At 40.2% G+C, this 27,336-nt stretch overlaps 1 protein-coding gene across 1 annotated transcript in view; it reads left to right on the top strand.

Annotated features, from left to right (window-relative positions):
- Nucleotides 1–27,336, top strand: part of UNC79 (unc-79 homolog, NALCN channel complex subunit) — a 213,917-nt gene that overhangs the window by 147,335 nt on the left and 39,246 nt on the right. Inside the window, exons 35-41 of the mRNA XM_047080178.1 lie at nt 90–128; nt 9,469–9,581; nt 9,670–9,755; nt 10,644–10,817; nt 13,976–14,044; nt 17,002–17,112; nt 22,656–22,760. Coding sequence (XP_046936134.1) covers nt 90–128; nt 9,469–9,581; nt 9,670–9,755; nt 10,644–10,817; nt 13,976–14,044; nt 17,002–17,112; nt 22,656–22,760 — 697 coding nt within the window. The remainder of the gene's footprint in view (nt 1–89; nt 129–9,468; nt 9,582–9,669; nt 9,756–10,643; nt 10,818–13,975; nt 14,045–17,001; nt 17,113–22,655; nt 22,761–27,336) is intronic.

Raw genomic sequence — 27,336 nt, 5'->3', positions numbered from 1 at the left:
ACTGGGGCCACAATGGGTCCTACTGCAGTACTCATACATTTCGTCATGAAAACTTAAGATATTCATGTAACTCTGTTTGCTTTTCCTAGATTGGCATCCAGCACTACTTTTTCCAATCAAGCAGAAAGGTAAGGTGCCAAAGTGAGCCCAAATCTCACGTTCTTTTTGTCCCCTGTGCATGTTCATCCTGTTTCTAAAACACCAGAGGGTGTACCACGGAGGGAATATTGTTAGGTTCACTGCAGCCCCAGAGAGCATTCATTCATTTTCTGTGCATGCCTTTATTCATTCATTCGTTCATTCACCCACTCATGCATTCACCCATTTAATTTTATTATTTATTTATTTTTTCATGCATGCACTCATTTTATTTTTTATTTTTTTATTTTTTAAAATTTTTTTTTTCAACGTTTATTTATTTTTGGGACAGAGAGAGACAGCATGAACGGGGGAGGGGCAGAGAGAGAGGGAGACACAGAATCGGAAACAGGCTCCAGGCTCTGAGCCATCAGCCCAGAGCCTGACGCGGGGCTCGAACTCCCGGACCGCGAGATCGTGACCTGGCTGAAGTCGGACGCTTAACCGACTGCGCCACCCAGGCGCCCCTGCATGCACTCATTTTAGTCAACAGTACTTATTTTAGGTCCACTCTGTAGCAGGCACTGTGCCAGGTACTTAGGTTTCAACTTGGGGCAAAAGTGACATGATTCCTTTCCTCGTGGGGCCTACAGTCTGCCTGGGAGGTGAACAAGAAGAAAATATTTGCGCAGATGTATGATTGTAAACAGTGCTTAGTGCTATGAACAAAAAGTATAGGGAGACCATATAACATTCAGTTATTCAGTAAGTACTTATGGAGTGACCACTAGGAACTGAGGGTACCAGTTCTCCTGGAACTTCTGCTCCAGTTGAGGAGGCAGACAATAAGCAAATTAACAAACAAGAAAACTAATCATGTAACTTAGTATCATTCAGTGCTAAACGCTATGAAAAATAATCAGTTAAGTCTAGGAGATAGAGAACAACCAGAGGTGGTATTTTGGATGTAGTAGCAGTCAAGGACAGCCTCTTTAAGGAAGTGGTATTCAAACAAAACCTGAAAAAGGGGGAGAGTGATCCAGGTGGCAGCTTATAGAAAGAATGTTCCAGACAGAGGAAACAGCAAATGCAAAAGTGTAAGTCAGGAAAGTGCCCAGGATATTTGGGGAACAAGACTAAGGCAGGCTGGATCAGAGTGAGTGGGGAGAAGGGGTAGGAGAGGAGATGGACGAGGTGACGGTGAGGCTGGCCGGGTAGGGCCCAGGAGGTCATTGTAAGGAGTTAGGACTTTAACTGGGAGAAACCGGGGGGGGGGGGGGGGGTGGGGGGGGGGCGGGGCGCCGGTGCGACATGACTTAACTTGTGTTTTGAAAAGATCACTCCAGCTTCTGTGTTGAAAATAGGTCATGCATGGGGCGCCTGGGTGGCTTGGTCGGTTGAGCGTCCGACTTCAGCTCAGGTCATGATCTCACGGTCTGTGAGTTCGAGCCCCGTGTCGGGCTCTGGGCTGACAGCTCAGAGCCTGGAGCCTGTTTCAGATTCTGTGTCTCCCTTTCTCTGTGCCCCTCCCGTGTTCAAGCTCTGTCTCTCTCTGTCTCAAAAATAAATAAACGTTTAAAAAAAAAAGAAAGAAAAAAGAAAATAGGTCATGCAGGAAAGCGGGTCAGGGGTGGAAACAGAGGAGCCAGTGTGGAGCCCATTTCAGTGGTGCAGGTGCAAGCTAATAAAGTGAGAAGAGGTCCCATTAAGGATATATTCAGGAAATATTCTTCAAATCAAGCCAACAGAATTCACTGATAGACTGGATGTTGGGTGTGGGAGAAAGAGAGAAGGCAAGAATGACTCCCAGGTTCTGGTCCAAACAGTTGGGTAGATGTCTGTGCCGTTTACTGAGATGGGAGATGGGTGGGTGTATATGAGGCAGAGCTGAGGTAGTCTAGGTAATGGGAGGAAGGGAGGAGAGACAGGCTTCCCTTAAGGAGCGATGTTTAAACTAAGATCTGATTGTTTCCTTTGCAGTGCAGAAGCTTTTTATCTTCATGAGGTCCCAGTAGTTCATTTTTGCTTTTAATTCCCTTGCCTTTGGAGATATGTCAAGTAAGAAATTGCTGCAGCTGAGGTCAGAGAGGTTTTTTCTTGCTTTCTTCTCTAGGGTTTTGATGGTTTCCTGTCTCACATTCAGGTCCTTTATCCATTTTGAGTTCATTTTTCTGAATGGTGTAAGAAAGTGGTCTAGTTTCATTCTTCTGCATGTTGCTGCCCAGTTCTTCCAGCACCATTTGTTAAAGAGACTGTCTTTTTTCCATTGGATATTCTTTCCTGCTTTGTCAAAGATTAGTTGGCCATACTTTTTGTGGGTCCAATTCTGGAGTCTCTATTCCATTGGTCTGTGTCTGTTTTTGTGCCAATACCATGCTGTCTTGATGGCTACAGTTTTGTAGTAGAGGCTAAAATCTGGGATTGTGATGCCTCCTGCTTTGGTCTTCTGCAATATTACTTTGGCTATTCAGGGTCTTTTGTGGTTCCATACAAATTTTAGAATTGCTTGTTCTAGCTTCGAGAAGAATGCTGGTGCAATTTTGATTGGGATTGCATTGAATGTGTAGATTGCTTTGGGTAGTATTGACATTTTAACAATATTTGATCAACAAAACTAAAAGGCAATGAACGGAATGGGAAAAGATATTTGCAAATGACATATCAGACAAAGGGCTAGTATCCAAAATCTATAAAGAACTCACCAAACTCCACACCCGAAAAACAAATAATCCAGTAAAGAGATGGGCAGAAAACATGAGTAGACACTTCTCTAAAGAAGACATCCAGATGGCCAACAGGCACATGAAAAGATGCTCAATATCACTCCTCATCAGGGAAATACAAATCAAAACCACACTGAGATACCACCTCACGCCAGTCAGAGTGGTTAAAATGAACAAATCAGGAGACTATAGACGCTGGTGAGGATGTGGAGACACGGGAACCTTCTTGCACTGTTGGTGGGAATGCAAACTGGTGCAGCCGCTCTGGAAAACAGTGTGGAGGTTCCTCAAAAAATTAAAAATAGATCTACCCTATGACCCAGCAATAGCACTGCTAGCAATTCACCCAAGGGATCCAGGAGTACTGATGCATAGGGGCACTTGTACCCTAATGTTTATAGCGGCACTTTCAACAATAGCCAAATTATGGAAAGAGCCTAAATGTCCATCAACTGGTGAATGGATAAAGAAATTGTGGTTTATATACACAATGGAATACTACTTGGCAATGAGAAAGAATGGAATATGGCCTTTTGTAGCAACGTGGATAGAACTGGAGAGTGTAATGCTAAGTGAAATAAGTCATACAGAGAAAGACAGATACCGTATGTGTTCACTCTTGTGTGGATCCTGAGAAACTTAACAGAAGACCGTGGGGGAGGAGAAGGGGAAAAAAAAAAGTTAGAGAGGGAGAGAGCCAAACCATAAGAGACTCCAGAATAAACTGAAGGTTGATGGGGGGTGGGGGATGGGCATTGAGGAGGGCACCTGTTGGGAGGAGCATTGGGTGTTGTATGGAAACCAATTTGGCAATAAATTTTATATTAAAAAAAATAAACTAAGATGTGAAAAAAATGAGTTGAGTTTAACCATGCAAATCGCTATGGAAAAAGCATGTGCACAGGTCTGAAGGTGGTGAAGAACAGATTGTGTAGGGAGAGTCATGGAAAGTCCAGTGTGGCTAGAGCACAGACATGTGAGCTCTTGCTGAGATTGGCTTGCCAGTGTATACGGGCTTATAAACCATATTAAATATCTTGGGCTTCCTACTAGCCGCAGTGGGAAGCTGCTGAAAGATTTTTATGCAGCAGGGGATGTGTGTGTGAAAGGCTACTTTGGCTGCAGTGGGGAGGAAGAACCAGAGGAGAGCAAGAGTAGGTACTGTGTGTGACTCTGGACACACTTAATCTCTCTGCTTTAGTTTTCTCATCTATAAAAGAGGGATACCAGTGCATGGCCTTGTTAGGTCACAGGGGTATGTGCTGTGAGGTCCCAGTGAAAGAGTATATGTGTTAGCATAACTGTACCAACCCCTACAACCATAAGACGGTGCTGTTGTTACTGTACTTCTGTAACTCTTGGTTTTAGGAATATTTGCTCCTCTTTTTTATGCTCCTTTATAGATTTTTTTAAACCTTTTCCCCCCTAACATTTTATTGTAAAAACTTAAATATACTGCAAAGTTGGAAGAACTTAATAGTGAACACTCATATATATACATGTCACCTAGATTCTACAATGAACATTTTACCCACTTTATCCTATATCCAACCATCTCTCTCTCCTTCTACCCACCCATCATCAATCCATTTTATTTTTGGATGCATTTCAAAGTCAATTTCAGATATTAGCATACTTCCCCCATACATCCTTCAGCAAAGTTATCACTGACTGAAGTTTGATTTTAAGATTTTTTTCCTTAGGGGCGCCTGGGTGGCTCAATCAGTTAAGCAATCGACTTCAACTCAGGTCATGCTCTCATGGTTTGTGGGTTCGAGCCCCGCGTCAGGCTCTGTGCTGACAGCTCAGAGCCTGGAGCCTGTTTCAGATTCTGTGTCTCCCTCTCTCTCTGACCCTCCCCATTCATGCTCTGTCTCTCCCTGTCTCAAAAATAAATAAACGTTAAAAAAAATTAAGATTTTTTTCTTTTGATGCAAAATTTACCTACTAGAGAGTATGCATATCTTACGTGTACATTTCACTGATTTTTGACAAATACATACCCCTGCATAACCTAAATCCCCGTCAAGATATAGAACATTACCATCACCCCCAGAAAGTCCCCTCATGCATCTTCCCAATTCCCACCCACATAGGCAAATACTAGCCTTACTTTTTTTTCCACCATAGAGCTTTATATAAATGGAATCATACAGCTTGTGCTTCTTTGTGTCTGAGCTTTTTTACTTAGCATAACGTTTTTGAGATTCATCCATGTTGTTGCCTGTATCAGTAGTTTGTTTCTTTTTTTTAGAGCTAAGTACTATCCCATACTTTATTTATTTATTCTCCTGTTGATGGACATTTGCATTGTTTCTAGTTTGGGGCTATTATAAATAAAGCTGTTGTGGCCATTATACAAGTCTCTTTGGAAACAAATGCTTTTATTTCTCTTAGATAACTACCCAGGAATGGAATTGTGGGGTTCCTGGATGGGTGTATGTTTTATTTTATAAGATACTAGCAGATCGTGTCTTTAAAGTGGTTGTGCCATTTTGGTATTCCCACCAGTAATGTATGAGACTTCTGGTTGTTTGACATCCTTACCAAAATTTGGTGGTGTTAGTCTTTTTAATCTTAACCATTCTTGTGGGTATCTTATTATACTTTAAATTTGCATTTCTCTGGTGACTAATGCTGTTGAGTATATTATCAAGTGCTCTTCAAGACCCTCTGTAAGTCTTCTTTTGTGAGTGTCTGTTGGAATCTTTTGTACATGTTCAACTGGGTTGAGTTGTAGGACCTTTTTATATATCCTAAATACCAGTCCTTTATTAAATATGCCCTGAGAATATTTTCACCCACTCTGGTGCTTACCTGTTCCTTTTGTTAATATATTTTTTGATGAGATGTTTTTAATTCAGGTGAAGACTACTGTGTTAAAATTTTTAAACAATTTATGACTATTTCTTCCTGTTATCTTTGCCTGTCCTCAAATCAAGAAGATATTCTCCAGTATTTTCCTTTAAAAGTTTTATGGTGTAAGCATTTATATTTAGCATTTATATGATCAGTCTCAAATTAATTAAAAAATTTTTTTAAATATTTATTTATTTTTGAGAGACAGAGAGAGACAGAGCACAAGTGGGGGAGGGGCAGAGAGAGAAGGAGACAGAATCCAAAGCAGGCTCCAGGCTCCAAGCTGTCAGCACAGAGCCCGACGTGGGGCTTGAACTCACGAACCGTGAGATCATGACCTGAGCCGAAGTCAGTTGTTTCACCGACTGAGCCACCCAGGCGCCCCTCAGATTAATTTTTATGTATGGTGTGAGGGTAGGGGTTGAAGTTCCTTTTTATCCATGTAGAAACCTAATTATTTTAGCACCATTAAAAGAAATGACTTTCTCTTTCCCCACTGGATCACTTTGGTGTTGGTTGAAATCAAACAGCCACATTAGGGTTGATCTACTTCCAGACTCTATCCTGTTCCGTTTATCTGTATGTTAACTCTTAAGCTGGCATCAAACTGTCTTGATTACTATAGCTATACGATAGGTCTTGAAGTCTGATAGTATGAATCTTCCAACTTGGCTCATTTTTTTCAAGAAGATTGATTTGGATGTTATAAATTTATCAAATTTCCATATGCATTTTAGAGTAAGCTTCTCCATTTGGGGGAGAAAAGCCTGTGGGGATTGTACTGAAACTATAAATCAATTTGGGGATAACTGCACAAAAATACTGAGTCTTTCAATTCATGAATATGGTGTATATTCTCATTTTATTCAGTCTTTTTTGTTTGTCTCAGCAGTGTTTGGTGGTTTTCAGCGTAGAGGTTTTGCACATCTTTTGTTAAATTTATTCCCAAGAATTTTGAGTGTTTTAAAGCCAACATAAATGGAATTTTTAAAAATTTTCCAACTTTTTTTGCTGCTGGTGTATAAATATGCAATTGAATTTTTATGTTAACATTGTAATGTAATAATCTGGGTTCACTTACTAGTTGTAGTCATTGCTTTTTAAGATTTCATAGAATCTAAAAGCATTTGTATATAAAAAAAGTCAGATCTGCAAATAGTGACAATTTCACTTCTCTCTGATTTTCATGCCTTTTATTTTCTTATTGTCCTATTGTAATGGCTAGGATCTCCAGTAATAATAAAGATGTTAGTGAGTTTCCTTGCCTTGTTCCTGCTCTACCAGAAAAACCTTTGGTATCTCACCATTAATTATGCTTGCTGTAGGTGTTCATAAATGCTCTTCACCAGACTGATGATGTTTGCTTTTATTTCTAATTTGCTGAGAGTTTTTATCATGAATGGGTGTTAAATTTGTCAGATGCATTTTCTGTATCTATTGAAATAACTGTATGGCTTTTGCCCTTTATTCTTTATTTTTATTTATTTATTTATTTCAATTATATCTTATTTCATTCATTCATTCATTCATTCATTCATTCATTCTCAAGTTGGTTAACATACAGTATAGTCTTGGCTTCAGGAGTAGAACCCAGTGATTCATCATTTACATATAATACTCAGTGCTCATCACAACAAGTACCCTCCTTAATGCCCATCACCCATTTAACCCACCCCCCCACAAACCCCCTACCCTCATCAATCCTCAGTTTGTTCTCTGTATTTAAGAGTGTCTTATGGTTTGCCTCCCTCTATGTTTTCATCTTATTTTTCCTTCCCTTCTCCTATGTTTATCTGTTAAGTTTCCCAGATTCCACATATGAGTGAAATCATATCTGTCTTTCTCTGACTGGCTTATTTTGCTTAGCATAACCTTTCAGTTCCATCCGTGTTTTCGCAAATGGCAAGATTTCATTCTTTTTCATTGCTGAGTAGTATTCCAGTGTGTGTGTGTGTGTGTGTGTGTGTGTGTGTGTGTGTGTGTGTGTGTTCTCTTGATCCATTCATCAGTTGATGGACATTTGGGCTCTTTCCATAATTTGGCTGTTGTTGATAGCACTGCTATAAACACTGGGATGCATGTGTCCCTTCGAATCAGCATTTTTGTATCCTCTGGATATATTCCTAAAAGTCCAATTGCTGTGTCACAGGGTAGTTCTATTTTTAATTTTTTGAGGAAACTCCACACTGTTTTCCAGAGTGACTGCACCAGTTTGCATTCCTGCCAATAGTGCAACAGGGTTCCCCTTTCTCCACCGCCTCACCAACATCTGTTGTTAACTGAGTTGTTGATTTTAGCCATTCTGACTGGTGTGAGATGGTAACTCATTTATTTATTTGTTTGTTTGTTTGTTTATAGAGAGCACATATGTGCAAGCAGGGGAGGGACAGAGAGACAGGGAGAGAGAGAATCCTATGGAGTCTCCATGCCTACTACAGAGCCTGGCACAGGACTCAACCTCATGACCCTGGGATCATGACCTGAGCTGAAATCAAGAGTCAGATGTGGAACCTACTGAGCCTTTTATTCTTTAATATGTTGAATTCTATTGATTGGATTTTGAATATTAAGACCTTCTTACATTCTTGGGATAAACTCTATTTGGTCATGGACCATCATCCTATTTATAGTTGGATTCAGTGTCCATGAAGACTGTTGGTTTAGTTTAGTTTACTTTAGTTTTGTAATGACTTTATCGGATGTTAGTTCTAGGGCCATGCCAGCCTCATAAAATAAGGTGGGAAGGGTTCCCTCCTTCCCTAATTTTTGAAAGAGTTTGTGTGAGTTTGGTGTCATTTCTGAATGAAGAATGTTTTTGACCTGTGAGTTTGAATCAGCATTTCTGGGTAGCATAATAACAGTTTAGGTAAAAGGGACTTTTTACCACCGACCTATTCGGGCTCTTTGATTTTTTTCTTCTTTCTTCCTTTGGTAACTTCCTTTGGTAACTTCCTTTGGTAACCTGATCCTTTGGTCTCTGGGGCCACATATCACCTCTTGGCTCCCTGTTTTCATGGGCATAAGTGATGTGGAGGGTGGGGATCGACTGCACAGATCAAAGCCCTCTCCTTTCTGTAAGTACCAGCTCAAGGCACCCCAAGAAAAATTGTCCTGTCTCCCATTAGGTATGAACATTTCTCCCTCCCTGCATTTTCCCTCAGATCAGCTCTCTTTAGCTAATGACCCTTCGTGGCAGGATCTTGCTGATAATCTCATCCCGGTTTTCATCCTGACTCTGCCATTTTCTGGATGTGTAGCCTTTGCGGGTCACATTTTCTCTCTGGGCCTCAGAACCTTCATCTGTACTCTGGGGTGGCTGGAAGAATTAGTCTGGCACCCCTCTGACATTTCCTGGTTCTCTCTTTCTAGAAGTTTCTTATTAACAGGGATTCCGTGCAACTGTCGTATTTCATCTCACTGATGAAAAAGACAGTGGGATATTCCATAAGAGGACTGGTGTGTAAATGCCTGAACTCTAAATAAGCCAGTACAGAGGGGCGCCTGGGTGGCTCCGTGGGTTGAGCATCAGACTTCAGCTCAGGTCATGATCTCACTGTTTGTGAGCCAGATCCCCCGCCTCAGGCTCTCTGTAGTCAGCACAAAGCCCACTTTGGGATCCTTTGTCCCCTACTCTCTCTGCCCCTCCCCCACTCATGCTCGCTCTCTCTCTCTCTCTCTCTCGCTCTCTCTCTCTCTCTCTCTCTCTCTCAAAAATAAACATTAAAAAAATAAACAAATACAGAAATACCTAAGCTCACGCTGGTTGCCCCATGAGTCCTTGTCTTTTCTCTCCCCATTCACCCCCCAGCATGATGGTTCCCGGCAACGCAGCGGGGGTGGCCAAGCAGTTCCTACGCTGCATCTTCCATCAGCTGGCCCCCAACGGCATCTTCCCACAGCTGTTCCAGAGCACTATCAAAGGTAATTCCTCCACAGGGAATCCAAACACCACAAACATGGCTACTCGCTGAAACCCCAATGCTTCTAAATCTGACTGTTGACTTTCCAGATGGGACTTTCTTACGGACCTTAGCCACGTCTCTCATGGACTTCAATGAGCTGAGCTCTCTCGCTGCTCTCAGTCAGCTCTTGGAGGTAGGTTTGCTTTGATGACTGTCTAAGCCCCCGCCGAAATCGCAGCTAAGGAAGAAGGCCTGTCATTTAACTGAAAAATTAAATTTAAACTAAGTATTAACACATGTCCAATTAATCTTAAATTCTTTAAATGTTTAAAATTAATTAAAAATAAGAATTGCCAACGCATGGAAGAGTGCCAGTTGGACGTTGCTGTTGTGTGTGGATTGACTGTTTATTTAAAGCTCCTTGGGCACCCTCAACTGAGGGGTGGATGGCAGCTGTTAAGCGCTCACCTGCACTGAGCTTTCAGGCTTTCCAAATGCGCAATGGGTGGAGCCGTGTGCACTGTATTGCGAGACTTGGATTCTGCTTATTTAGCGTGAGGTTTTGGATTCAGGTCCTGCTTCTGTGCTCAGTCATGAAACGACCTCAGTTCTCAGCTCCATTGCCGGTTCGTATCCGGACGCTTGGGTTCACGTGTCAGGTCCTCTGCTTTGTAGCATTCTCAGTTAGCTTGCAGTGTTGGCCAATGGCCCTATAAACTTCGCTGCTTCTGTAGTCATTACTCTCAGGCTTTGGCCAGTGGAGTTTCCAGCAAGCATCGTTCATTGTGTCTTCTTAGCACCTAACCACACCAACTGCAGAGCCTTAAAATGTGTTTCTTATTTCTTACTCACATTTCACCTTCTCCCACTGAATTAAAAGTCACAGTTTTTCCCGTTTGTCCGAATTTTTTGATTCTTCTCTGTTCACCTCCTGCCAATTACAATGAATAGCCTATATAGTAGGCACACAACACATGTTTAATCCGTGAATGTGTGATTTTTAAAGCTGATCTTCGACAAATAGCTCTCTGAATCCCCAAGCTGTTTCAGCAGTTGATTGCCTATGCTTTTGTGTTTTTAGGGTCTAAATAACAAAAAGAATTTACCAGCAGGGGGTGCTATGATACGCTGTTTGGAAAACATTGCTACCTTCATGGAAGCTTTGCCCATGGATTCTCCTAGCAGCCTCTGGACCACAATCAGCAACCAGTTTCAGACGTTTTTTGCCAAGCTGCCTTGTGTTTTGCCTCTAAAGGTAAGCTGAGTCCAGGATCTCATCTGCAATTGTGATCTTACAGTTTGCAGACCATCTGCTTACAGAGATTGGATGTTTCATAAAGGGCTGTAAGGAATCTCTGTTAGCCACAGAGTGCAGAGCATTCTGTAGCTTGTTGTCTCCAAGTGTTACAGACTTAAAAAGCAAAATGTGTTAGGCATTTTGACGTAGTGATTTCATGTTTCCGGTTGATTTTTAAAAATCAGGAAGATAGTAGTAGATGGTGTTTAGCTAGAAATTTTTTTTCAATAAATGCGTAAGTCAGTAAGTACATAGTTTTGTCTAAAAGGAGAGTAGACATACCATGTAAAGCTAAATTTCAGAGAACTAAAGGGAAGTGATTGTTTACGTGTTTGTGAGTAAAGTACTTACTTGCAAGGCCAAGGTGATAATTATGTTTCTGTTTGGCTGCCTTACCACTACCACCATTGCCCCCTCCCTGTGGCCACCATACCACTTTCCAAGAATACACACACAATTACCTAGCTGTGAATCTCGTGACCTAAGGAGCATTTTTGACATGAGTCCATTAAATGCAGAAGCAGAACTCTATACTGTTAAAGCTGGAAGAGACCTATAAAAACCATCCCTTTCCAATGCCCCCCATTTTCCAGATAGGGGACTGCAAAATCAGAGAGGTGGTGGCTATGTGAGGATTAGAACTCAAGACTCTTGACTCCTGACCCAGTGCCCTCTCCACTAATAGTCTCCTAGAGTCCTTCTACAGCAGGGGCGAATTGAAGGCATCTAGTCTCTGTAGTAGGGAGAAAGGAGGTGGCTGTTAGTGGTCGTTTCTATGTCTTTGAACTTCATTTGCTCCATGAGCTTTTTGAGCTTTATGCAGATCACAGAAATATTCAACTCACAATAAAATCAATCACTTGTTGATCTGACAAGTGAAGTTACATGTTGGTAGCACCGTTTCTCAAATGAGTATTACATGTATATAAAATGTTTTATAAAGATGAACCACCCCCCGGGGCACCTGGGTAGCTCAGTCAGTTAAGCGTTTGACACTTGGTTTTGGCTCAGGTCATGGGCTCCACACTGACAGTGCAGAGCCTGCCTGGGATTCTCTTTCCCTCTCTCTCTGCCCCTTCCTCTCTCTCTCCCTCTCTCTCTCTCCCTCTTTCTCAAAAATAAATAAATAAACTTAAAAAAAAAAAGATGGACCACCCCTGATAATGCCTTTTTCCAAATTGGCAGATTTGGAATATGTGACCCCAAAATGGGTCTGTAAGGATAATTCAGGGACCCTTAGCTTGGTGTGTGCTGTTTTCTTTGAGTTGGAAGTTACTGTGACAAGTGGAAATTCTGAAATCTTTACCATCTCTCACATCCTATGATCCTATCTGCTCACAAATATAGAGTAGCTGAGTAAATCCAAGCAAAGAGGGTTAGTACTGTACTTTGAAACCATGTGGTATATAGATACTGTACATATACATGTAGAAGATTAAGTGATGCATTTTAACACGGCCACATGGAGCCTCCCTAGGACCAAGAGCCATTCAGGGCTGTTCATTGCATAAAGCCACACACTTGAAGAGAAGGGGTGAGTCAGGCATGGCAAATTCACATGCCTGTAGGTTGATACGATCATCAAAATATTTAACTTGATCACTGACCAATTGGAAGTATTGCCAGCAGTAAACAACTGGTAAGCCTAATTTGTGACAATCAGCCTTGTCCATAGGGACCCTGACTACAAGGTTAATGAGTAGAATGGGATACGGTTATACAGAGAACTGGGACCCTTGAGAACAGGAAAGAACCAGTCCCTTCTAATGAGTCCATATGCTGCAGTACACCAGCCAATTGTCATGTGGGAATTAAGGCTTTGTATCATTGGTCTTCCCATGTTTTTGAAGATGATATTTCCTGGTTTTTAAAACACCGTGGGGAGCTAATGAACAGCCAGTTTTCAGCCCCTGGTTTAAAGTAGTGTAAATGTCACATGAACTCCGATGGGTGTTAAGCAGATTAAATAGACCAATAATTCCCTTAGAAGGCACCTGTAAAATACTTCCAGAATTAAAGCAAAAACTTGCCCTGGTAGATCAGATCCAGGCACTGTCTCTGGTCATCTTCTGCTTTGTTTTTAAAACCTTCGGAAAATCTTAAACTGTCGAAAAACCTTCTGTAGTTCTCATCAGTGTAGAGATGTGGATCTCAGACTTAGGAGTGCACCGGTGCTCCTGCAGGACTGGCTAAAATCAGATTCCTGGGCGTTGTTCTAAGAGTTTCTGATTCACTGGGAGTACAACCTGAGGATTTGTATTCTGACAAGTTTCCGGGTAATTAGAAGTGCTGCTGGTCCAGGGGTTATTCTTGGGGAACCACTGGCTTAATTTGTACTATCTTAAAAGGCTAGTATTCTACACAGCTGCAGGGATTTAACTATAGCCTACCATTGTGATAGGCTTACAGTGTTAAATAAGATTTATTTTTGTTGTAACATTTCTCCCCTTCCTCCCCATACCAGTAAAATCAATTTTAAAAGTATATTTTGATTATGGAATCTTGCCAAAATGCAACTCTAATAGATTTTTGAGGCATGATTTTTTTCTTGTAGAAATTTTGCTGCTTTTTCCCAGGTTTTTGTCATATCCTTTAGCAACAGAGAAAGGGCAGATGAAACTGGTTCTTATTTGGATTAATAAGCCTAATGATTTTAAATTAGATTTGAGTAGTTTTTTTCCCAACATGGGAAAATTTCACAAATTAGTGTACCTCTTTAGAGTTGGACACATTTAATACTTACCTATCCACCTCTCTGTCAGTCTGTCCACCCATCCATCCACCCGTCCATCCATTCATATATCCATCCATCCATCCATCCATCCATTCAATTCTTTATCCAACTATCTAATTTAATTTTAAGAATATATCTTTGAGAAGTGGTTTAGGAGCTGTGTTTAATTATTTAGTTGTTTAACATTGCTTAATTAATGGCTCAATTATGTTTTTTTAAAACCTGAGGATTTTTTTCAGCATGAATATATGGCATAGAAAACTGTAAGGAGGCAGCTATACTTGAGATTTTTCCCCCTAAAAAAATGCTTATAAAAAAGACATGAAGTAAAAGATACATTAAGAAGGGTACTGACTTTTATTGTTTTCATATTTGTTCACAGTGTTCTTTAGATTCCAGTTTGAGAATTATGATTTGCCTCTTGAAGATACCCTCTACCAATGCCACAAGGGTATGTATTATATGTTTTAGAAAAACAACCCATTGGTTATTTAGTTATTTTTTTAACCTAAAAAGACAGGCATATAGTAATACTGGAGAAATGGTTACTGCATACTGAATGTTTCACTTTCACACACCTTGACAGTTTCTAGTATGAAGAGTTCTAATACATCACAATATCATTTTTTTGCAATTAGTCCTCTTAATCCTGGGCCAGGGCCATCAGGCTGCCCTTCATGTTATGATCTAGGTGATCCTTCTAAACACAGATCTTAATGCCTTGGTTCCGTGCTTAAAAGTCTTTGATCACATCTCATTTCTTTTAGGATAATATCCAGATTCCTTAATGTGGCATACAAGAAGGTATTCCATTAATTTGCCAGCCTACCTTTCTAATTTCAGCTTGGGCTACTTGTACCATCCCCCATGCCTCCTGTTTACTTTCAGAATCATCATCATTATCATCAAAACAACAAGCACTCTTTGTTGAACACTTACCATATGGCAGGCATTATGCTAACTGCTTTACATTTATAATCTTATTTAATTTCATACTTCCTTGCCTTTGCTTAGGCCATTTCCTCTGCCTGAAATGCTTTATACTTTTGCTGGTGAGTCGAACTCCTTCTCATTCTTCAAGATGGTAATCTGAATCCCATTTAAATTTCAAAAAATGGATATGAACTCTCCGTAGCAAATTCCTGCTATATCAGATCCCACAATACTCTATAGAGCTTTCTATATTAGCACTTACATGGTACAAACGTTTCCCCAGTGAGACTGTGAGCTTCATGAAGTCCAGCACTGTGTCTCATTCACCTTTGTATTCCTGCTTGTATTCCATTATACACCACAATGGTGCAATAGTTTGTATTGCAATGGCTTGTAACTACTAGTTAATATACCAAGAAGCCCCACCCCCTGTAAATTCATACCTTGACTGTGTTTTTATAAACTAATACTTTGTGCAGGAAAGTTACAAAGAGATCACTTGATCTCATCTGCTCATTTATAGATAAGGAAACAGGCTCAGAGAGATAAATTGTCTTGGCCAAGGTTACATAGCTGGTTAGTGGAAAATTTGAGACTTGAACCTAGACCCTTTGATTCCAACCTCCTTAATTTTTCTGTTGTACCATATTGCCCCATCACTATGTGATTGCTGGATAAAATAACAAGTTTCTGTATAGGTTTGAATTCAGGTTTCCTTTTTTGATGAGTAAAGATGCAGTATATATCAGCTGGAGATACATTCCTGACCTTATTCATCCATCATCAGTATTTCAAGGCAACATTAAACAGAGCAAAGAATATTGAATCAACAGTACTGTGTCAAGAGGTTCCTCTAAGATTTTCTATATGGGTTTCTGTGGGGAATATAAACAAAGGACATAATTCTTATCCTCAGCAGCAACTAGCTGTAACAAATTCATTTTTGTATCAATAAAGAAAAAAGATCACAAACATTCTCATATCTTTTGATTTAATCATTCCTTTTCTGGGAATCTCTTCTAAAGAAGAAAATGAAAATGTAAACTTCACATAAAAACGTATATAGTGGGATGTTATTTATAATAAAATGTGGCTTTTGTGCCATTAAAATGGATGATTATAAAGAAATAGCATTGCAAATTTCTTATATATTATTAACAAAATGCAATTAACAAAATGTAGGATTGGATGTGTGTAAGATTTTAGTCGAGTGAATTGGAATGCAGCAAAGAAGGAAGTATGTAAAAATGTTATCTCGAGGTGGTGGGATTATGGACTTTTATTTCCTCGTATGTACATTCCTGCAGATCCTGCGTTTGTGCATTGAGTGTGTTTACTTTTATAATGCAGACAATTAGGACTATGGAGGTTGAGGAGTAGTGGAAATCACATGAAGTCTTTTGGAGTCCAATTAAAATTCTGTCTCCCCTAAAGAGTGGTTCTGCCTTGGGAAACTTGCCTTGGAATTTGGATTTGAATTCCATTCAATAGCTGTATGGCCTTAGGCAAGCTGCTTGCCTGCTTAAGTCTCAGAGGAAAATAGGGGCACCAAGGCTCCAGAGTTCTAACAGCAATGGAGGACTCACTGTTGCCAGGTGCTTTACCTGGGTTATCTCCTGATTTCTCGCAGCAACGCTAATGAGGTGGAGGCCATTGTTACCCTTGTTTTACAGAGAGGAGAACTAAGTCTAGAGAGGTTAAATCACTTACTCCAGGTCACAGAGAGCCAGAGTTTGAGAACAGTTGTGTGAGATTCTAAGACTTGTGGCACTATTATAACATACCGTCTCTCCAGGATTGTCGTAAGAAATTTGAATGGGAAAAACATATAAAAGCATCCAACTCTGCCTGATACTTAGTAGGTGCTCAAAAAAAAAAAAGTGTTTCTAAATGACTTCAGAGAGCATATGGATCTAAAACTGACCAGTTAGGGGTGGGATTCAGATGGAGAAACCAAAACTGTGCCTTCCTGATGCACATAGGCAGGAAGCTGGTTAATGATGAGCATTATCTGAGTGAAAGTGCCTTGTACTTACTTGCTGGATGGTTTGTGCAACTTAAAACTGAGATGAGAGGTTTTAAAGGAGCTGGATGGATGAGCCCAGAGATGCCTACAGATTCTGAGAAATACAGTGGAAAATCCTAGAACAAACCTCACAAAGTCTTGATTGCTGGGGGTGGACATAAGGACAAAATTGGAGTTGAATAGCTTTATAAATGATGCCACCTGGGAAAGTAAGAATTTTTTTTTTTTTTTTTTGAGGAACAAGATGATTAAATCATGCTCTTTAAAGGCACTGATTGAATGTACAGTTCTGTTCTTGTTAGACCAATAGTGTTACTCCACTAGCCACCTGGCAACAGATTTTAACTAAAGGAATGATCCCATTAGTTTAAGTATCAGAAGACTTTAATACTTTCTTTTTAAATGAAAGAATCAGCAATTGGTTTTATTTGGCCCCAATCTCATTGCAGAGTCTGTTGGAACCATTTTCAAAACTGCTCAGCTTTGTGATTCAGAATGCCGTCTTCACTTTAGCCTACCTGGTGGAGGTGTGTGGTTTGTGTTACCGAGCTTTCACAAAGGTAAGGTTGCGTATCCGTTTGTTCTGGGGAAACTGAAAACTGGCAGAAACATTCTTTCTAACCGGTGTCAATGCTTGTTCCATTCATTGCTTCACTATAGTTAAAAATGAGTAATTCTACTGAGGTCTAATAAATATCACGGGAAGGAGACACTTTATGCAAATCTATATAAACTGTATCTTAAATATACAAACTTGGAGAAATGAGGCTCATATGGTTTAGAAGAGAAGAGAGATTTTGAGTAAAACGAGATAGTGGTTCTAAATGACCTCTTAAGGTCCTTTTCAAGTTCACCATCCCATGATTAGTGGGCAAGCCATAACTCCGTGTCATTTTTATACCCAAAGTAGAAAAATATCAGCTTGTCATTTGTAAAATCCTGAGGAGAGCTCCTTAATTCTCATCACTTGTTTGTCTCTCCACTTCTGGGTTCTTGGCCTCTGAGATTGTAATCTCATCTTTTGTCATCTTGCCTTCATAATGGTTTCTGTATTGCATTATCTTTCTTCTCCCCTGGCCCACTGCTGAGGAGTGGAAAAGTACTGCTTGCCCAGTGCCTGTAGCAGCCTTGTTGGAGCTGGTAGATGCTGTCCTAAAGGAAAAGCAAGGCCAGTTGGGAGCATTTCTGCCCTCAAGAACAGTGTACAATGTTACTCACCCAATTTCCAAATTTTCCAAGTTTCTTTTCAGTGGGGACTCTGTTTCTGTTGTTCTCCCTTGAACATCTAGAATATTCCATTTTTCATGTTGTCCACTTCTATAAGCCTTTTATTTTCCTCATTAAAAATCTAATTTTCTATCAAGTCTTTCATTCTATTTAAAACACTCTTGTCTTTTTTTTCTTACCATCTTGTGTCCATTCTGCCATGTTAAGTGTTCCATGATAATCTTGTCTTTAGTCTTTCTGATTATAAACTTATTACTCTGCTTGGAGTTTTCTAACTACCTAAATAATCAGCATTTTTTTTTCTTCTTTCAAATCCTTCCTGAAAAATAACTTCTTTTTTTTTTTTTTTGTCACTTAAAACAGTAGATCTATAGGTCACAGTACCAGATGCAATGAAAAGATATACAATGAAAAGAAGTTACTTTATTTCTTAATTTTCTTTATGCTTGGTTTGTTTGAATTATGCACTTTTTAAAGGGGAAGAACCTAATGAATTTGTACTTTCTATGTTGTGCACTATAGAGATTGACCACAGAGGAACTTCTACTTTTTTAAAGTCAAGATATTCTTAGTTTTGAACATTCCTTATACATTATATGCTCTCCTACCCCATGATTGCTTTAGTGGCCTTCTACTTCCTGTTGTCATCTGCCCATCTCCAGTGGTCAAACTCAAAATAACTATTACTTGTAGAAAGCTTCAGTCTTAGCGTGTTCCCACCTTCTTCATAGATAATGGGAAACTATTGGAAATGGTTTCAGAAAGAGCAGTATCTAACTGAGCATTCTCCCTTGTTTAATCAAAAGAAAAGGCATAGAAAGGTAAGGGCTTTGTAGACTTCTCCTTCTGGCAATCCGGCAGCCTAAATACCTGAAAACTGTCCCACTTAAAATAATAGAAGTGCTGGGTAAAATGTAATGAATATGATTTTAAATGTATTGGTAATTTTATAAGAATGAAAGGGGCAAAATTGGAGAGGAGATTGAGAACCAGAGTGGGAAGCATATAAGCTGATGTTGTAGCAGTCTTGGGTGGGGGAGTTGCTTGTCTTGGGAGCTTAGTGGCTCAAAGTTTGTTTTTTAGATTTGCATGTATCTAATTTTATTTTGCTTATTTTGTTTTTTAATTCAAGTATAATTAAATACAGTGTTATATTAGTTTCAGGTGTACACCATATTGATTCTATAATTCTATATGTTTCTTAATACTCACTGCGATTAGTATAGTCACCTTCTGTCATCATACAACATTATCACAATATTATTGACTGTATTCCCGATGCTGTACTTTTCATCTCCATGAATTGTTTATATTTACAACCTTTTAATCCTCTTTATCTGCTTCATCTATCATCCCACCTTCCTCCTGTCTGGCAACCACCATTTTGTTCTCTGTATTTAAGAATCTGGTTTTTGTTTGTTTGTTTTGTTTTTTTAGATTCCACTTATAAGTGAAATCATGGGACACTTGTCTTTCTCTGTCTGACTGATTTCACTTGGTATAATACCCTCTGGGTCTATCTGTATTGTTGCAAATGGCAAGATTTCATTCTTTGTCATGGCTGTGTGTGTATTTGTATTATGTGTGTGTCCATTTTTCAAATTCATACAGAAGTATTGAATGGATTAATGGTGTCTGGGACCTGCTATATGTGGAATTTGAAATATACTTTTAAATAATTCATAGATCAGAGGAGATAGGAGAATATACAAAAATATTTAGAACTATACAAATCTGAAAATACTACATTCTAAAGTTTGAGATATGGAGCCACAGAAATATTTAGAAGAAGACTCATAGTCTTAAATACTTCTCTTGGAAAAGAAGAGAAACAAAATGAGGTAAACAAGTCAAGTTAATAGGCATAACAGAGCAACCATACGAAGATTTAAAGGAAGGAAATAATGAAGATAAGATCAGGAAATAATGAAATAGAAAACAGAGCTACAATGGAGGATCAGTACAACCAGAAGGGGGCTTTGAGGTTTTGACAAAACTTTGGTGAGACTGATCAAGAGAAGCAGAGAACAGGCACAGATAAAGACTATCAGCAGTGAAAAAGGGACCATAACTGTAGACATAGCAGAGATTTTGAAATGAACAACTCTGTGTGGGTAAATTTGAAATCTTGGACAAGGGGACAATTTTCTAGAAGAATGTAACACACTACAACTAAGGAAAACAATGGCTAGACCTAAATGATTAAAAATTGGAATGGGTAACTATAAAACGTCCCAGTTTTAAAGATGACTTCTGTTAAACATTGAAGGAACAGACTGAGTTCCACTTTGTGCAGAGAATCAAAACCAGGGAACACTTTCAACATCCTCTGTGAGGCCAGTAGACTCTTGACACCAACTGGACAAGGGCAGTGGGAGAAAGGAAAATTATGGGCCAATTCTACTTCTGAGGTATACAAATTCTGAATGAATAATAGCAAATTAATGTGTTAAACATAAAGCCTCAAGGCCCAGTGAGGATTTTCTTGAAGTATAAGAATGCTTTATATATTAGAACATTGATTTATGTCACCATGATACCAGATGAAAGGTGAAAAATTTATATCATTATCTGAGCAAATACAAAAGAAGCATTTTATGTAATTCAACATCCATTTGTGATAATTCCTGTCAAACTAGGAATAGAAGGGAAATTCCTTAGCTTGTGCCTACCAGAAACTTCTAGGAAATGTTATACTTAATGGTGAAATGCCAACAGTAGTCCCTTTAAAATTGTAAATAAGACAAGAATGCCCATTATCACTGTTTCTATTCATTATGGTCCAGGGGGTCCTACTCAATTCAGTAAGATAGGAAGAAGAAATCAAAGGTGTAAGGATTTGAAAGGAAAAATAAAACTCTCACTTTCCATAGATGATATGATTACAAATGAACCAAGGAAAATCTGCCTTTTTAAAACTTTTGTAAGAGTTCAGCAAGGATGCTGATTACAAATGAATACCCAGAAATCATCCACCTTTAATATTCAGCTGCAAATGATTATAAAATATACTTTTAAAATGTCATTTCCTGTGGCAACAAAGAATAAATCTAACAAAAATGTGCAAGAACTTAATGGAGATAACCAGAAAGTTTTATTAAACAGCATTAAGTAAATGGAGACAGATCTCATGTTCATGAATGAGGACCCAGCATAATAAAGACAGCTAATTCTCATAAAATAACCTATAAATTTAGTATAATTTCAATAAAAAGTTTAGACTTCTTTCCTGATAATTATGGACTAGATCATTTCCTACTTAAAAGCTTAAAAAAAATGAGCAAGATATTTTCTGAAAACTTCTTAAAAGCATCAAAATGCTAACCAGATTTAAATGAATCACCAGACTAAGATCCGGGAGAGCACAGAAATGCAGGGATGTGACTGAGACGCTGAGCTGCAGTTCTAGAAGATCCAGGAGGCTCAGGGAACAAGAGTCAGAATCCAGGACCTACCAAGAGCAGGGACTTGGTATGATCCTGCACCCCTGCAGCCCATCCCTGTTTGGTCAGGACTACAAAATAAAGATAACCCAGAGGTGAACTTGTCCTCACATAGATTGAGCTCAGTGTCAAGCCCTTTGGTGGCCCAATATAAGACCTTACAAGGCTTGTGTGTTTATTAAGGTAACCCCGGACCAGGCTAGTACCTCCAGGGACCTGGCAAAAAACAGGCAGAAAGCTCTTTGGAGGAAGAGGCCTCAAATGATTTCTAGAAATAATTTTTTAAAAAAGTGTTCAGCATGCAAGGCTATTTGGGCATACAGGTGGCAGTATATATACCATGAGTGAAAATGAGGAAAAGGAAAAGAAAGTGGATGCAGACCCATTGGGTCTCCAGTTCCTTGGTTATGATCAAGAAAGGACACATGAGGGGCTCCAAGGTGCTTGTGACGTGCTGCTGTTTGACCTGGGTGTTCAGTCTATATGAACCCATTTATCTGCACGTTTGTGTTTTATGTCCTTTTATGCATGTGTGTTATAGTTGACAGTAAAAAACTTGCAAAATTGAAAACAGTCTTATGTTCCGTTAACAGGAAAACAGATCAATGAATTTCAGTATGTTCTTATAATAAAATATTGTTAAACCCTAGTTAAAAGAACTACAACTACATGTATCAATAGGAACTAACTTCAAAAATATAATGTAGCGAGAAATTATAAGCAGAAAGAGATGCACAGTGTGATACTGTCAGAGAAAGTTAAAAACAAGCACAGAAAAATAATATACCTTGTAACGGAGGCATACATATGTAGTAAAAACATACATGAACTAGTAAGCACCAGATTCAAAATTGTGGCTACTTCAAGGAAGGGAGAAAGAAAAGAGAGCACCATACAGGAAGCTTCCACTGTTTCTGTGACATTACATAAAGCAAAATGTTACAATGTGTCAAAGATGAGTGGTGGTACCTAGTATGTTCCATTTATTTTTCTGTGTGCTTAAGCAGTCCATTTGAAAAGTAAGTTCCTCAGAGAGGATATGAGCCCCTGGAAACAGCTGTATATGTTTCTCTCTAAATCATTTTCTCTTGGAAAAAAAAATGCTTTTGGATTTAATTTCTGCATTTCTTAGAACCTATCATTTCCTGCAAGCAAAAACCAAATCTGGCCATTTCAGTATTGAAGAGACCTCCTATCTTTTTCTTACCCGTTGAATTATGTGCTCTGGGTGCTTCAGTAAACTCATTACACACACAAAAATGCCTTTTTAATTTTTTCCTTTCAGTTTTAATTTTATTTCTTAAGGACAGTTCATTATGCATATTCAAATACTGTTTTTCATTTCCGATCTGTGAATCTTTTGGAAGCTCTTTTGACAGATCTATTCTGAGTTTTTAGAAATAGCTTACCTTCTTCTCTTTTGTTCTGTTTAGGAGCGGGATAAATTCTACTTGTCTCGTAGTGTTGTTCTGGAACTCCTGCAGGCCCTGAAGCTCAAATCCCCTTTACCAGATACAAACCTCCTCCTGCTTGTCCAGGTGGGCTTATGCGTTGTTTGAAATACTTTCCACGAGATCCACTATGTTTGGAAAAATTAAGGAAGGTGTGGGGCATATGCAAAAATCAAATATCTCTGCCCAGAACTGAGAAATAATCTATCTTACTTGAGCCATGAGCGAACCAATATTACACACTTAATACCTCCACTGGCTAAACAAGACAAAAAAGGAGTATTTATTTTGTCCCTACTGTGGAACTAGTTCTGTGAGGGGCAAAGAGAATAATGAAACAATAATTTCTGTCCTCAAGAAATTTACAGCCAGGTAGGTCGGAGGGCAGCTCATTGACGGCTAATGGAGCTGACAGAGGACTAATGAAGCCACTAGTGGGGCACCAGGCTGTGGTCTGGTTGCAGAGTCCCATGCATGTGGGTGGGTCACCAAATCTCCTTGAAGAGCTGAGGGTGAGGGTAGGCCTGACCAGGTACATTCCGTGGTGGGATGTACAGAGTTCAAGCATGGTGGCAGGTGGATGTGAAAAGCAACAGCACCCACGGGAGCCCTGAGGCAGAGGGGCTTGAACGCATATAAGGCAGGCTCTGGAGAACTTACAGAGTTGGTGCTTTTGGCTGTAGGGTTGCTCGTGAGGGGCTGGAGCCCTCCATCCCTGGCTCCCTTAGCTCATCATCTTAGACAAGCATGCAGGTTTTTAATCACATGAGACCAGCTATGACTAGTGCCATGAGAGAGAGAAAGAGATATAAACAAAGTCCTGGGGGGAGTTGAGAGCAGGAGGCATCCCATCCCATGTGATGTGAAATCAGGGAAGACTTCATGAAGGAGGTGGCACTTGAGCTAGACCACAAAGGACTGCTGGGTGCAGGCAAAAGCCTTTCTATGAGGTTGGAGTTCAGCATGAGAGGCTGACTGGCTTCAAGCAATGGGGGTGGGGGGTGGGGAGGGAGGCTTCAACAGGAAGTTGGGACAAATTTAGGGATAATGACCTGAGGAAATCAGGTAACATGGGACCCCACCTCATACTCCCAAGGGTTGAGGCTAGACTTAAAAAAACTTGGCCATGAGCCAGGGCTAGGACCAGAGTGTCATTCAGACTGCCTTTGTGCAAAGTGCGCAGTAAATGAGTCACAGCTGTTTTATTCTTCCTGATGAGCATTAAGACCCGTCCTAGGGGCTTGGCCTACAAGGTTGAGGTTAAATGACTGGAGGAAAATGGGAGCTAGATATCAAGGAACTAGGCAAGTTTCTCTGAATCTTAGGTACCTTGGGTGCCATTTGGAGAGATGAGGGAGAAGGAAACATTCTAAGCACCTGTGATGGGCTATGTTGGGTGCTTTACATGTTACCCTTAATCCTTACTGCCATGTGAGGTATTAGTTCTGGACCGCAGGTGAGAGACAGGCTCAGGGAGGTACAGTGACTTGCCCAAGAGCACACAGCTGGCAGAAGTGGTATCCGCATCTGACCACAGGGTCTGTTCACAGCCCGGTCGGGCTCCTTGCATCACTTGCCCCTCTTACCGTAAGAGCTCCTAGCTGTTTGCAGTGCCTTTCTCTCTCTGCACACAAATTCGGTCTTCTAGCCTCTGGCTAACTAAAGGAATTCTGCTAAAACTCTGCTTTTTCTCAAATCACTCCCTGCACTGATAACCTGCACTGACCTGAACTGTGCTGTCTTCCATCCTGTGGCCCCATGTGACCCTTCAGTAGTATCTAACAGATGTTTACTGGCCATCTGTCTGGGGCTAGATTCTAGGGGTATAGCAATGTAAAAGGCATAAACCCTATCCTGATCATGTGCTAACGCCTATACTGAAAGTCTGCACAGTATGTAGAGTGCCGAAGAGGAGGGAGTGGCCAGCTCAGCCTGGGAGATGGAAGAAGGCTCATTAAGCCACTAGGAGCCCAGACCTGGCCCAGGTGCTGGGGAAATAATGAATAAGCCATGCCTCCTTCCTTCCAGGAATTTGCTGTCCAGTAGGTGAAGCTGACATGTAAGCAAGCATTTCCAACACAGGGTGATGGGTACAGTAGCAGAGGTGTGCACTGAGTAAGGAAGTGTGGTGTAGAAGAGGGACCGTATGGACCTTAAAGTATGTGCCGAAGTTCAGGAGTTTACCAGGGAGAAGAGGAGGAACCATACCCATCATTTACTATCTAAGATTCACTACTGATCTCCTTCCTCCCCTGCCATATACTACTAATCCTTAGAACCAGAATTGAATTTTTCTCAAAGGCATGAGATTTAATAAGAAGTTGGTGTACTTTCAGTGAGCCATGGCTTAGCTTTGCGGGGCACACTGGAGCTGGCTGAGAGCAGTGATGGCTGGCGAGTGGCAGCAGTGAATGTCAGGTACAATATAGTCAGAATGAAATGGCTCCCATTGTATCAGGATGCTAGAAGACCCCAGAGGAAGACAGAAGAACAAATCAGAGCCAGGAGCTACTGGCCTTCCTAAGGAGAGGCAGACTTTGAATCTCTACCAGTGGATTGCCACTGGCCAGCCCTTCCTACTTATGCCTGGGCAGCACCACTGCTTTTGAGTACAAACAACTTTGACCCAAACTGACCATAAGGATTGATGGGATCGACACTAGTTTGGAGAAGAGGGCAAGTGAACTGGCCTTAGTGAAAAAGCCCGTGAGGGATTTAAGCTAGCGGGTTGACAGTGTCTGGGAGTCACTTGCTTCTGATAGCGTTCTGGATGGGAACCTGCCGCCTCAAAACAACCTGGGTTTCCAGATGCTGAAGGTGCTTTCCTGCTTCCATGGGAGAACGTTTCCTCAGTTGCTCTCAATCTTGAGCAGAGCTGATATATGTAGCTGATCTTCTTGGGGTCTAGCATGCCGTTCAGTGACTGCTGCTGGGGCCTGGCTTTCTGTGAAGTACATTAGTCAACCATAATAAGCACTTGTCACAAGACAGAAAAAGAACACTGGCAGTTTAAATTGCCCAGTGTTTAAGGAAACCATGAAAACAGTGATTATTGTATCACAGCTAGGTGAATAAATAACAAAAACAAATTAGCTTTAGGAATAAAGAAGACAAAAAAGTAGATTGTTCTGAATGTGGTTTTTTTTTTTTTTTTTTTTTTGGATTCTCATATACCATTTCAAATAAATACCATCTCCGTCTTTTTAAAACCAGTATGTATTTGTCACGGAATCATTACATTTTAAGAATCTAGTTGTAAAATTATTTGGGTTGGAGAGGTATTTCAGAGAAGATTTGAGGTCATGCCAAAGAGAAACAACTTTATGAATAATGTTTCAATCTTCCCAACAAAAAATATTAAACATTATGCTATTTTGAAGTATTATGTCTTTGTTCTATATACAGTCAATTTTCATTACTGAGAGAAATAAAAGTGAGGCATGCTTTAAAAAACCAAAGTACTTTCCATCTCTGCCTGGTAGTTCCTGGCTAAGCCATGGAGAGAGGTCCTCCATGGGGCCCCTCATGGGTTGAGGGAGAAGCATCTTTTGTCTCTCTTCAAGAATAGGACATCTTTTGGTAGGGTTTCCCAGTTCCTTTTTCTCTTGCCCTTGACCGCCTGGTTCCTGCAGGTGTCTTTGGAGGATGGCGGAGGTGATAGCCTTTCTCTGGTGGCTTCTCTTAGGCCAGTGAATGTAGTCTGCAGTCAGAGAAAAGCTTTCCTCTTTACTGATAGAGCATCAGTTTCTGGCACCTAGAGGACCAGGCTCACAGTATGGACAGATAATATGTCTGGGACCAACAGTGACTTCTTCCACAGATATCAGCAAACATAATCTGATGGCAGTGGGGGTGGCTTTGTTGAACTGAAAATGGAACTTGGAAACAGAAAAGAAAGCAACAATTGGAAGGAAAAACTCCCCCGGTGATCCATCATGAGTGACACTAGCTCTATTAGTGACAAGATAGTCAGTTGCTCAGACCTCGGATTTACCCTTCATTCTTCCATCCCACAGAGACCACCAGGGTATTTCCATTACTACTCCTCTAATAATGTCCTAGATAGATAAATTCACAGGCCTTGAGCCATTTATACTCTTCTCATAGATAGATGATACCTTTGTTGTTTATCAAATACTCTGCCCTTAAAGAACAACGAAACACTTGCCCAAGGGATGTGTGGCCACCCAAGTTTTAAATGTTTCAGGGTCATGATAGGTACCAATCTGTTTTTTAATTCCTAGAAATTCTTTCTAGAGGCCCGGCATCATGGGAAATCTCCCACCTGCTCTCTTGTGGTCGTCTAGCCATAGACTCCTGTTATTTGTTTTTACTTGCATATAACGTCTGAAGGCCGTAAAGGCGCAAGTGGATGTTTTATTTTTTAAAGAAAAAGAGGCTTGGAGGTAGGAAAGGATTTGCCAAATAAGAAAAATATATGTATTCTTCAGAATCTAAGTTGTCAACCACCAGGATATAGTTCTTCTGCACATTGGACAGATGCCCTATCTTGTTTTAATTCAGACCTGTCAACATTTTAACTTTTCACTTATGACATCTTTGCTGCTGGTCTGCTGGAGATATTTTGGGTGTAATAGGTTATCATAAGTGTTATCTAGATAGATTAAAGCAGAATTTTCATAATAGGGTGATAACTCATTAA

The sequence above is a fragment of the Lynx rufus genome, unplaced genomic scaffold (assembly GCF_022079265.1).
Source record: "Lynx rufus isolate CCGP_SWC_20201006 ecotype Redwood Valley unplaced genomic scaffold, mLynRuf1.p SCAF_17, whole genome shotgun sequence".
Taxonomy (NCBI): Eukaryota; Metazoa; Chordata; class Mammalia; order Carnivora; family Felidae; genus Lynx; species Lynx rufus.
This window is presented reverse-complemented; position numbering and strand designations above follow the sequence as displayed.